General features: G+C 45.8%; 5 protein-coding genes across 5 annotated transcripts; 3 read left to right on the forward strand and 2 right to left on the reverse strand.

Annotated features, from left to right (window-relative positions):
- Nucleotides 1-1,468: 1,468 nt before the first annotated feature.
- On the reverse strand, nt 1,469-2,109 carry An01g15160 (uncharacterized protein; the record flags this gene model as incomplete). The annotated part of the gene is made up of 2 exons (XM_059745970.1): nt 1,469-2,037; nt 2,073-2,109. The coding sequence occupies 2 exons, from the start codon at nt 2,107-2,109 to the stop codon at nt 1,469-1,471; spliced, it is 606 nt and encodes a 201-aa protein (XP_059599879.1).
- A 1-nt stretch (nt 2,110) lies between these two features.
- On the forward strand, nt 2,111-2,827 carry An01g15170 (uncharacterized protein; the record flags this gene model as incomplete). The annotated part of the gene is made up of 3 exons (XM_059745971.1): nt 2,111-2,139; nt 2,174-2,235; nt 2,310-2,827. 3 exons carry the CDS (start codon nt 2,111-2,113, stop codon nt 2,825-2,827), a joined length of 609 nt encoding a protein of 202 aa, XP_059599880.1.
- A 1,308-nt stretch (nt 2,828-4,135) lies between these two features.
- On the reverse strand, nt 4,136-5,075 carry An01g15180 (uncharacterized protein; the record flags this gene model as incomplete). The annotated part of the gene is made up of 4 exons (XM_059745972.1): nt 4,136-4,346; nt 4,397-4,580; nt 4,618-4,720; nt 4,755-5,075. The coding sequence occupies 4 exons, from the start codon at nt 5,073-5,075 to the stop codon at nt 4,136-4,138; spliced, it is 819 nt and encodes a 272-aa protein (XP_059599881.1).
- A 1,997-nt stretch (nt 5,076-7,072) lies between these two features.
- Nucleotides 7,073-8,278, forward strand: An01g15190 (uncharacterized protein; the record flags this gene model as incomplete). The annotated part of the gene is made up of 2 exons (XM_001389869.3): nt 7,073-7,418; nt 7,524-8,278. 2 exons carry the CDS (start codon nt 7,073-7,075, stop codon nt 8,276-8,278), a joined length of 1,101 nt encoding a protein of 366 aa, XP_001389906.3.
- Nucleotides 8,279-10,266: 1,988 nt separating this feature from the next.
- Nucleotides 10,267-12,157, forward strand: An01g15200 (uncharacterized protein; the record flags this gene model as incomplete). The annotated part of the gene is made up of 5 exons (XM_059745973.1): nt 10,267-10,568; nt 10,637-11,042; nt 11,105-11,233; nt 11,293-11,825; nt 11,889-12,157. Coding segments are annotated over 5 exons (1,639 nt in total), but the record flags the coding sequence as incomplete, so codon positions are not given.

Below are 12,157 nucleotides of genomic sequence, written 5' to 3' on the forward strand. Positions count from 1 at the left end.
CAGCTCACCTTCACCTCCCAACAGAGCAGCTGAGTCTAATGGCCTCCCAGTGGTTCCCACATTTCAAGTGGGCACCTGCTGATGACGGGTAGGCATGCAAGGGGCCGGTCAAAACTGTGGGGGGGTAGTATTGCGAAAAGTAATTGATGTGGGTAGTTGAAAACCTCGATCTCCTGCATACACAAAGATCCACGTTGTGGCTGGCTGGTAATATCTATGGCTGGCTGTCACCGCTTGTTGGCTGTTTATGTCTTATGGAGGGGAAGTTGGTCCGGAATGTAATAAAAAGGGAGGAAGTGTGAGGCCTCAGGCTTGTATGCCTTTCTATATGATCTCTCACATACTCTAAAATTGACTTTTGACATAACGAACACAGCATTGAATTTGCTTTATGCTTTTACCACTTCTCCATCTACGTGTTTAGTATGAGATCCTAGGGGTGAGGTCACCGCCTCCCATGCCTCATGACGTTGATCTTATATGGTAATCACATGACATGTTTCACTCTAGTACTCCCATGCTCCATCACGTCAATCCATATGGTAACTACAAGGCCTAACCTATCTACGAAGCCCTCGGCTCTCTCACGCATCCTCACGTGACTTTTGTATGACGGTCACATGATATATCTAACTGAGAAGTGAGAACAACAGTAGTTGGGGATATATTCAAAAAGCTTTAAGTAAAATTAGTAAAGTTTTGAAATAATCTGCGCTTCAAACTAGATCTTCACTTACGAGAAATTCTAATAATACAGTCACACTTTATATGAATAAATTATACGATAGTAGAATAATGTGCACGCTAGTCAGGGATTTCCACCGGAATGCCATTATTGATAGCACGTTTGAGCAGCCTATGGGAGTGCTGATCACAGAAGGTCGACGGAGACATACACGCTTGACAAATATCAAAATCTCCGCTTGAGAGATTCCGCAATGGCAGTCAGTGTCAGCATCTGGAATCTTTGACCCACAGAATTTGCAGGCGATGAGGTCTTAAGGTCAATCGCTGGATGAAGAACCAAATCATTACGAAGTATAATCCCTCACTTGTGTATTTCTCACATAGCACATGAATAATATTCAGAATCATGCTCGTCAAAGGCCTATGACGGTTCTATGCGTCCATAGTTGTCTTGACGGCCTGATTGAATTCTCTCGTCCATGAGCGGATGCTCCACCATAGCTTTGTTCCCGCGCCGTACGGCCGTCAAAAGTGGAGTTTGACTATTACCATCTTTAGAGTTTATGTCGATGGTATGGACATATGGGCCAGAAAATAATGCTTGGACTATGGCCTTGTGCCCACCTGCCACGGCAAGCGTTACCGGTGTCCAACCGCATTTGTCTTGATGGCCCCATTCAACACCTAGTACCTTAAACAGCAGGTGGACCACCTTGTCATGGCCATATCATGCAGCCCGTGATAGTCGTTTCCGGGCAATTGAAGTACCCTCAACCTTCCTCTAGGCTTTGACATTCTGCATCAGTTCCTTCACTACCTTCTCATGCCCGTTGCGTGCGGCCCATGACAGTGGAGTCCAGCCTTCCTTATTTTTGGAGTCTGGCTTGACATCTCTTTTGTCCAGAAGCAGGCTTACTACTGCCTCATGTTTATGTATTACAAACAACGCCACCGGTGTCCGATCATTGCTGTCTAGAGAGTCCGGATTGACGCCGTCTTTCTTAAGAAGCAGCTTTGGAACCGTATCATGCTCATTACGTGCTGCCCAAGACAGCGGCGTCCAGCCGTTCGCATCCTTTACATCTGGGATATATTTCCTCTCAAGCAAAGCCACCAATTGTTCCATCAACCCAAAGTACGCTGTGAGATGTAATCCGGTCATCGTGCTTGGCAATCTATTGTTGAAATCGGAGATCCACGGGTGCTTTTTGGTAACCAGCATAGCTTGGCTGGCGGCATGTATGAAGGATTCGTGCTGAAGATATTCCAGGCCTGCTGCTTCGTCTGCGGAGATGCATGAGGTGCATGATGTCCCCAAAATCGTTCTGTGTAGCCATATAGCGGTTAGAACTGCAGCCGTTCATCAAATTCAATTTCGGCCTCACAGCAGCCGGTTCGGAAATCATCAAACGACAGATACATGATGCATACTTTTTTAATATCGATCTGTGCGTCAGAGCACCATGTATCCCTGTCTTGTTTGAAGTAATGTTGTCCAGGCCTCTGCGGCAAACAGTAACCTTGAAGGCGTTATCTTCGAACTTGGGGGTCAATCACTCTGAATCATCGTTTCTGATGCAGACCTCAATAATGCGCTTGAGAATGTCTCACAGAACCTTCAGCTCAATTCCGCCAGATCTGCTTTGCTGCGACCAGGGTCATCATTCAAGAGGATATCGCCGAAAAGTTCGCGACAGGGCTAAAGGCGCGCTTCGAGATGTTCAAGAACAACATGGGCAACCCTTTGGCGAAAGCGACATTCCTTAGGCCGTTGGTTGATAAGGTACAAACAGAGCGCATCCGGGCGTTTTCCGAGCAGGGTAGGGAAGATGGGGTCAAGTTCATCACGGGTGGGGAAAGCAATGATAATTTCGTCGAACCAACAATAAAGAAAAACCCCCCGCTTGAATATGCTGTTTGGAAGGGAGAGATCTTCGATCCAGCGTTAGGAACTAAAACCTTCAGATCTGAAGGTGAAGCTATTCGACTTGCAAACAATACCAACTATGGCTTATCTGCCTGTGTCTACACAAGTGATATTGCGCGTGCATTGAAAGTGTCAGACTGTCTTGAGTCTGGAGCTCTGGCCATCAATTATAGTTATTTCCCGGCAATCACTGTTTCCAAGAAGCGGGAGTGAAGGTCGTGAGGGCAGCAATGCGGCTGTTAAAAGCTACCTGGAATTCAAAACCTTTACTGTTAACATGGTCGTTGGATCTGGATAAGGACGAAGTATAACCATCGATTGTGTGCTTTATGCTGTGCATGTTTAACATTGATAATCTGTCATATACAACGGGATCAGTCCTGCTGTTTTTCTCCACTCCTGCTGATTTAATTAAATGCGACTTTGAGAATGTTCATCGAAGAATTGGGAGTACTCGCCAAGGGGTTCAATAAGACGAACTCAGGTGGAGCAGGAGAGACTGAAAAGACGTAAGGAACAGGCTCGGTCACTTCTCCCTAAACCATGGGTGCATTGCTCATCCATTGGAGTTCTGGCACCGATGTCGGTTATTGTTAAAAGTAAATTCCTATAATTGCCGTAATCGATATTCCGTTATGCTCGTACTATCTTCTTATTTTCCTTTCTTTAGAACAGTGACCATTAGCTCGTATTCTTGGGACCGTTTGCTTAGAAAGTTCCGGGGCTGGACTACCTTGTAGTGAAATACCAACCTATTTTGAGCAGTCGAATAAACGTGACCTATGTCTGATTCTCCTACAATAACAGCATATGCAAGCGCTACAAATCGTGCACGGGGGTAATATTGCCAGTTTTACATCAGCAGTGGTGCGATTTACAGCATGTGGGGGTGCTATATAATGATGGATATGGTGTAATCAAATTCTAGTCTCTTTTCGCAAAGTAAGATGATGTCAATCATCCCCGGGGGTTCATCTCATCGACTAGCGTGCTGGACCTCGGCAACGGCCAATTAGCTCCTTAGGCCGTCTGGACATGCGGCCGTTCAATGATACTTGGTCCTTATTCGTACCCGTCAGACTTGGTTCTCTTGGTGGCAATAATTCACCTGTTCAGACATGGTAGCATGCTCAGGTTTTACTCGGATTGCGCCCATCAAAGCTTATCAGTTCGGGCTCCCACTCAATGGAGACACACCTTTAGATACTAGGGGTCAATAGACAACGCACACTTGTCTGCTATGGATATTACATAAGGCTATAAGCTCTTCTTCTCCAGCGTTATTTACCATATTTATCGCTTATCCCCAGAGTATGCTTACTAGCCCAGTAGATCGATTCTATCTTGTAAATCAGTATATATCAAATCATATTTCCCTCCTTGGCTCCAATCCCTTGCATATACAACTACTATACGTAGAAGTTCTTCCGGCAGCGGGCCTCGCCCGACGCCTTCTAAATTGGATTCGATCTGCGCGATCTAGCTGGCGCCTAATATTGTCCCGTCATTCTCTGTCAGTGCTCAGCAATAATAAGCCCATCGCAGTGCTGCGTCGATGGTAGTAACTCCAAAGGCCTCCATAGCTTCCTCCAGTCTTTTAAGTGCCGCGTCTAATACATCTTGATCGTACAACGGTCGCATGAACCCTCCTAGGGGGTTATGGGCGCTAAGTCGTGTCCCTTCCTCTGTCCGATGGGTGTATTTGCCAGAAAGGGATCCGGAAGCAAGAACACTAGTAGACTGTTAGCCTACTCCGTGCCCGACTATGGGATGTTCACTCACCGGCACGCATTGTAAGCGATTTCGTACTTTCTTACAATTGGAAGCAGCTTCTTTCCCATTCCGTGGTTTACCGCAATATAGTCGCCTTGGTAGATGCTAGGCTTAACGTAACCGTTGGCGTCACAAATAGCGAGGAATTTCTGAAGCAGGTCAGGCTGGAAGTTGGAAATGCCGAACAACAGAACTTGCATTAGGCTAAACTTAAGGGAGAGCCAATGTACGAACGCGTTTCAATTTCCCTGCTTGGTATAAATCATTCATAGTTCTGGCCTGCTTTTCCAACGGAGTGTCGAGATCCGGACAGTGGATATGCATAATGGTGACCTGTCCTCTTACCATTACGTTCCTTCCGACATACACAGACAGCGCACCTGATCGACACCCATACGCCGCAGGCTAGTTTCAACCAATCGTACCACCGCGCTGCTCTCCATATGGCCCCCTTGGTTGACAGCCTGCATAAGAATCTTAGTGTCAATCGTAAACCCTTGCCTTGAGGCTTTAGTCTCTCTGATAAACTCCCCGGAGCGCCCGGGAGAAGTCGGGGGATATCTCCAGCGGTATCAGGGTGTGTAGTATGGCTCTCTTTGAGAGAGTTGAGGACTCCTTGAACTTCCTGTGGATTTAGGAAACTCATACTGAACAGAGCAGCACCGAAACTCAATTTCAGAGAGCTCATGTCGGAGAGATTGGGTCTTGGTCAGTTGCTGTTGTTTGTCTGATATTCAGAATAAGTGATGGGAAGGTAACCCCATTCCGCGTGTACGGAGACTGACAAGCCTCATGTATGTCATCATGATCCACTCATCATCCTTTCCTCAGCAAGCTCAGCCGGCTACGCTAACCCATTTTCAAGGACAAAACTAGTTTGGTACAGCCGTCTTTGTGACTGGGCTCTGCTTCATCTTAGTCACTTGTCTGATTGGCGATCTAGTTGATAAGCAGGTGGAGATGTCCGCATACTACTTGGCTCTTTAACCATGTCCAAGGAACATAATCCCAACTTTTCCCATGATGGTATTAAACCTTGAGCTTTAAGGTTTAAACCGCTTTTCCCGTTCATGATAGCTATGCGAGTTTATTATTAATCATAAGCTTTTTCCGGTATGGTTTTGAGGAGTGATCAATACGTAAAGGGAGGTAGTTTAACGCTTATAGGAACGCGTTATTGGCTATCTAATTAAAATGACTCAGAATTAAGCTGGCTAAGTTTAATATCAAACTGGTAAATCATGATTTGCCCACCTACCACAAATTGTTTGTCAGAGAACTATCAGAAAACTATAACCAAGGCCGCATTTTTGCGATAAACTACCTCAAAAACTATAGTTTTAGGGCCCACGGCTTGCGAAAGCTTAATTCCAGCTTCAAAGTATTATATCTTAGTGAATTTCTAAACGCTCAGTACTTGTTTCTTTTACTCCGACTATGTAAGTTTTATATGATATTCTGTCTTAAGTTGGAAATGTGCCCATATACTATAATATTGAGTGACTGACGTTGGTGCCGCAACAACTTATCTTCAATATCTCATATCATCCATCTATATTTAATTGGATGGTGTAAATGGACCAATTAAAAATGACCTAAAACCCTGTAATTCTAGTCCAGTAGGTTAGTAAGGATGCTAAGTTATATAACTTAATCTGATCTAATCACTCAATATTTGGATAGAATCCCTATACTGGCCCAAATTCGGGACTCGAAGATCCATTATTCCGTCATCTTTATCCGAATAGTCTTATAGGGTAGGCTTTTACAAATCTATATAGAGATATGAGAATTTAGAGAGTAATTTAGTTTTGAATTTAGTTCTTAGTATTACAGTCTTGTATTAGTAAAAGGACAGTTTGCTAGCTCATATAGAATAGAATATATTACATAGACCTCCTCCACAATGCTAGCCAGCCCTATGCTATTGTGACTACCATGGAACACGTATCGTTTGGTCAAAGGCAAAAGGGCTGAGTGTGGCAGCGGTCTGGGCTGCTCTGGGAGTGGTCATACCTAATCCGCCGATTTAGAGGCCGCATTAGGAGAAACGGGAATCGGCAAGGAAGAGGATGTAGCCGGTTGCAGAATATCTAAATTGCACGAAGGATAGTGGGTTTAATAGGTATGCTCGCGGTACACCTTTCGGGGGATGTCCCTTGGGGAAACATGCGCCAGTTTCTATGAAGGGGTTTGGTAGCCAATCGACCTGCGACGGCAGACTCCGAACAGATTGTTCTAGAGCTCCTTACATATAAAGCTTATCTTTATTTATCTTATTCTACGTCACACTTAGGTTATGCTCTAGAAATATCAGCCGTTTCCGGTGGGTTTGTGGTCCTCCCAGATGATCACTGGAAGTGAAGCCCAACTGGAATTGTCTGGGACTTCCTGTGCATTTTCTAGGACTGACGTGTCATGAAACGTTAAATTTTTGAAAGATGACAACAGTTAGTGTACATACGTAGGCCTTGTACTGAACTAACGGGACCGTACAGGTCGCCATCATATAAAATAAAACAACTTTCCAGTCCCAACAAGTATGAATCTTAGATAGTTTAAATCTATTAGCAAATCCTTCCGTGCTTTACTTGGGCTACCCAAGGTAATCCCACGTTCACAACGCTTTATTGGCGTAATACCTCTTCACGCACCATGGCGGAGGCTCATAGCAAGCATGGAACAATGCGGTCTGTCATCTTTGATGGCCAGCCGCTTAATGTTAATGTCCGCGATGTCCCAAAGGCACATATCACCAGACAAACCGACGCCGTGGTTCGGGTCACCTCAGCAGCTATCTGTGGCTCCGACCTGCACAATTACCACGGCGTCTCTGGCAGTGATCAGGTGCCTTATCCGATTGGACACGAGGCCATGGGTATCGTCGAGGAAGCCGGAGCAGAAGTTAGTTCTGTGAAGGTCGGGGACCGGGTTATTATCCCAGACATTCTCGATGGCATCGGGTTGGATACGAAATCCATAGCAGTGTTCGGAGAAGGCCCTCAATTTGGTAATTTAGGAGGTTGTCAAGGTATGTTGGGCCGCTGCAGAGTCATGCTTTACTATCACGCGAGAAATAAAAGCTCGAGTGATTAGTAGAAGACCTATATCTAATTAGCCACGCGATTGTCAACAGCTGAGTTTGTGCGGGTCCCTCTTGCGGAAAAGTTCTTGATTGTTCTTGACAAAGAATTCGATAAGATCTCCGATAAGGATCTCGTTGTTCTTTCAGATATTTTCCCTACTGCCTGGGCGGGAGTGACCTGGTCGGGCTTTGAGGCCGGAGACAGGGTCGCTATCTTTGGGGCCGGACCAGTGGGATTACTTGCGGCGTATTCAGCAATCCTCCGTGGGGCCTCTCGTGTGTACTCTGTTGATTCTGTTAGAGACCGACTGGAACTTGCGGCCTCCATTGGAGCCATTCCGATCGACTTCACGAAGGGTGAACCGTCGGCGCAGATTCTCGCCCGGGAACCAAACGGCGTACAGCGCACTATAGACTGTGTTGGGGAGGAATGTCTCAATGAGGAATTGAAGCCCGACCAGTCCTTTGTTATCACACAGGCGACAAAGTGCACCAGCATGGATGGTGGCTTGGCAGTTATTGGGGTATACCTTGCTGAAGCGAGTTCCAAGGGGGTGCAACGAGGAAACACCATCTCACCATCTATAACCTTTCCCCTGACGTCCTTCTGGGGAAACAACATGACCATTCGAGGTGGCATAGTTGATAGCAAATTATATGTTGGACCACTGCTGGAACTTGTGAGAGTTGGCAGAGCTAAACCAGGCTTCGTTTTCTCCAGCACCATCAATATCGATGACGCACCAAATGCTTATCGACGATTTTCTGATCATTTGGAGACCAAAGTCTTAATCAAGTTCACCTAGTGCAAAGGGGTCCGGTGTGCACTGCTAGGGTCCCTGAGTCAAGGACCTGACGTACCGGGGTTACATGAGTCGCGTTAACTGTGTGGCCGCGGGAGTTGACTAATCCGGTAATCCATCGCCTCGCTCAAGTCGAAAGGATCGATTATAAATCATTCAACACAATGGCATCTTATGACGAATTAATGGTCAATTATACTTATCCATTCAATTTAACCAGCACTTAGGTAGGTTATTATGAACCCTGATCACCCGTGCTGTGTGCTCACCCTGGGTCAGCACGCCAGTAACATGATTGAATGGAGTAGGTGATCGTGTACTGGTACGGGGGTATGTTTCAAAAGTCATCAGCAAGCACTAGTGGCTTGGCAGTAAGCTTACAATAACCAGCAGTAATTTGACTAGACTACATAGTCAGGTCTAAATAGATTAATCTGAAATACCAACATTTTATTACCCTGAACAATTATTCAGTTCTTGAGACTCCGATAGTCCGAATAAATTTATAACCGATAATTATAAAAGTCTAGTACAATAATCTAGTCTTCTGCCTACGAAAGTCTCGGTAAATCTGAAGAATCTAAGTAGACTGTTTTTATCCAAAAAATGAAATTAATCTATTAGGTTTATATATCTAGACGGGCTATGGTAATTTGCCAAGTCTCTATCAGTTGAAAAAATCCTTGAGACTTCACTCCAACCAGGGCCAGCTGAGCCTTTGCCTCCTCTTCCTGCGCGGTCTACGACCACCACATCTTCCAACCAACAACCACCCACACTCTTGAGATCAGATAGATCAAATTCATCTCTTTGACCCTTCGTGCTGACAATAGATAATTTAATTCTTTCAAACTATCATAGTGAAGATACATTTCGATTTATCTGATTAGAATACTTTAGTCTGCTGATAATTATATTTCAGTACAAGAAAGAACCCAGTCTTTCTAGACTTCAAGAGATACTGATCTGGCCTCTTGAAGAAGTCATAATGTCATGTAAAAGAGATAGAATTTAGCTAAGCAGAACACTGAGCTCATTAGCAAAGTTATTATTAAAGGAGTATTAGGAATGCAGATATCCCAGAATCTATATGTGAGAAGGGCTAAGCCCTCATTTTAGCAGATATATAGATATAAAACAAGCAATTACACGGATCCTGATTATACAACCTGATTTTGATTCCAATCAAACTACCCAGTCATAATAGAATTTACAGACAATAAAAAGCTGTGGACAATAGGAGACTAGACAAGGGAAGACCAGGAACAGCAGAAAACTGCGGGCAAAAGAAGACTGGGGTAAGATCAAGGAAATCATACCATCTGGACTCTTATTTCCCCATGTTATCAAAAGTTTCTCTCCATTCTCTTAGTCCACCGGCCTCCCGGGAAGTGACCACAAAATTGTAAGCACTACCTGCAAGAGGAGTCGGGTACACACAGTCTGCCTTGTCCCACCCCCGAACTACCTGCCCAGTCGCCGAATGAAATCTTTTTCTGGTCCAACTACATTAACACAGACACTGCATGGATGACGTGGAGCGGGGTTAGCGGAGCAGGATGCATGTTAATAACAAGGACCGTGCCACTCCCAGCTGCGTGAAAGGATTGGTGCACTATCCAGCTCGCACACAGAATGGCTATGGCGGGTAATTTATTTGAGTCAGGCCCTTTGCGATCCCAGCAAGGAAGAGAGACCTGCCTTGGGGTAAAAGCGCGGTGTCCGGAGTGCGGGGTCGCGTGGGAATTTAGTGTTTAAGCGGCATAGCGTAGCGCAGCTTGCGGGATAACAGCCCGTTGTATCTCCTGATTTCTCGGCTCTTCCAAGTTCAATTCGCACTGTTTACGATGTGGGTATTCGGGCGGCGGATTAAGCCAGGAAATGGCTGGGACTTGTCTTCAGAGTCCACAGCTGGGATTATAAATAGCCGAGCTTGACCAATGTATTGCTGTGCTTCATGAATCAAGAAGGGAGAACCATCTTTGATTACAATGAGACTAAGTATTCGAGCGCTTTTCCCCTTGATTATGGGTAGCCGAACAGTTCATGCTGTTCTGGACTGTGACTGGGTTGCCGTGAATGCCATCCTACCACAGAATGTCAGCCTCTCTTTTGTGACGGCTATCCCAGAGAATGGAACCTTCACGGTGCCCAGGGAAGATACGGGTTGGCCGACCGACCCAATCAATCTCCCCAGCCTATGCGCGATTGGTGCTATGGTATTAGGAGAGACAGCCAACTCTAGCTTTGGCTTTGGGCTTTTCCTTCCCACCAAATGGAACGGTCGCACGCTGTGAGTGCACCAAATCTAAGCTAATGACCCTCTTATGCACCATCTGACTTAAGGCGCTCTTCATGCAGGACTGTTGGTAATGGAGGCTTGGCTGGGGGGGTGAACTGGGTGGACATGGTACGACACGGCCGCCCTGCACAGTCCAGCCGTATCCTAACCAATAACCTTCCGAAACAGGGCACGGGTGTCAAATATGGCCACGCTGTCTTTTCCACTGACACTGGCCACAATAGTACTGCAACGGATGCAAGTTGGTCCTACCAGACCATTGAATCCCAGGTCAATTGGGGATGGAGGGCCTTACACGAAACAGTAATCTACAGCAAGCTGATCACCGAGGCTTTCTACGGGATCAAGCCCTCGTTCAACTATTATCAGGGATGTAGTACAGGTGGCCGTCAAGGGTTTAAAGAGGCGGAGGCATTCCCTAGTGATTTCGATGGCATAATTGCAGGCGCTCCCGCGTGGTGGACGGTTTGTTCAGACCCTGACGTGATTTCTCATCTTAGATTTTGACAGTTGAATAGTCCCATCAGCAAATATGGCAATTCTGGGTGGGATATGTGAACTACATCTCGAACCTCACCATGATTCCGACTAGCAAGTTTGATGTCATCGGAAAAGAAGTATTGCGGCAGTGTGATGGTCAAGATGGTCTCGTTGATGTGAGTCTTTCCGATACAAGCCAAGATATTGCTTGAGCGTGCCACTGAGCAACACTTAGACAATCATCTCTGATCCTCTTGGTTGCAACTTCAATCCCGAAATGCTTCTTTGTTCCTCAGACGTGACTGATACTACTAATGCGGAATGTCTGACGGCAGAGCAATTGCAGACTTTTGATATTCTTACTCGGGATTTTCTGGAAACAAACTCGACACTGGTTTTCCCTGCCTGGCTTCGCGGCTCGGAACACTTCTGGAATCTCAACATTGATGGAGGGGCTCCGAATATCATAGGTCTAGGATACATTCAATATATGTTGGGCTTAGGTCCTGATTGGAAGTGGGAATCTTTCGACGCGGATATTGTACAATTATCCGAAAGGCTGAATCCCGGACAGGCTGATGCGTCATACTACGATTTGAGGGAGTTCTATGAAGGGGGAAGAAAACTGATCCATTACCATGGCTTGAGCGACGGTGGTATTGCAACGGGAGCTAGTTACTATCTGTACGACCAGATTGATCGAGCCCTCACTCCCCAAGGTATAGACGTGAATGATTTCTATCGTTTCTTTCCGATTCCTGGCATGGGGTAAGCTGTTTTCCACTATCATCTCTGCAATCGCAGGGCAGGCGGTCAACTAATGATGATCAGGCATTGTGTTGATACTGCGAATTATGTGAATGCTCCTTACTATATTGCCGGTATCAGTATGACGAACAATGGGCAACATTCAGTCCCCCACTACCAGGATGCGAAACACGACGTACTTTTTGCTCTTATGGACTGGGTGGAGAATGGAACTGCCCCGGATGCTATTATTGGAACAGCCTACGCCAACTTTTCTACCATGGATGCAATTACCCGGCAACGCCCAATTTGTGCCTATCCAAAGCAGGCCAAGTATCGAGGAAAAGGGGATC

This window comes from Aspergillus niger (assembly GCF_000002855.4).
Source record: "Aspergillus niger supercontig An01".
NCBI lineage: Eukaryota > Fungi > Ascomycota > Eurotiomycetes > Eurotiales > Aspergillaceae > Aspergillus > Aspergillus niger.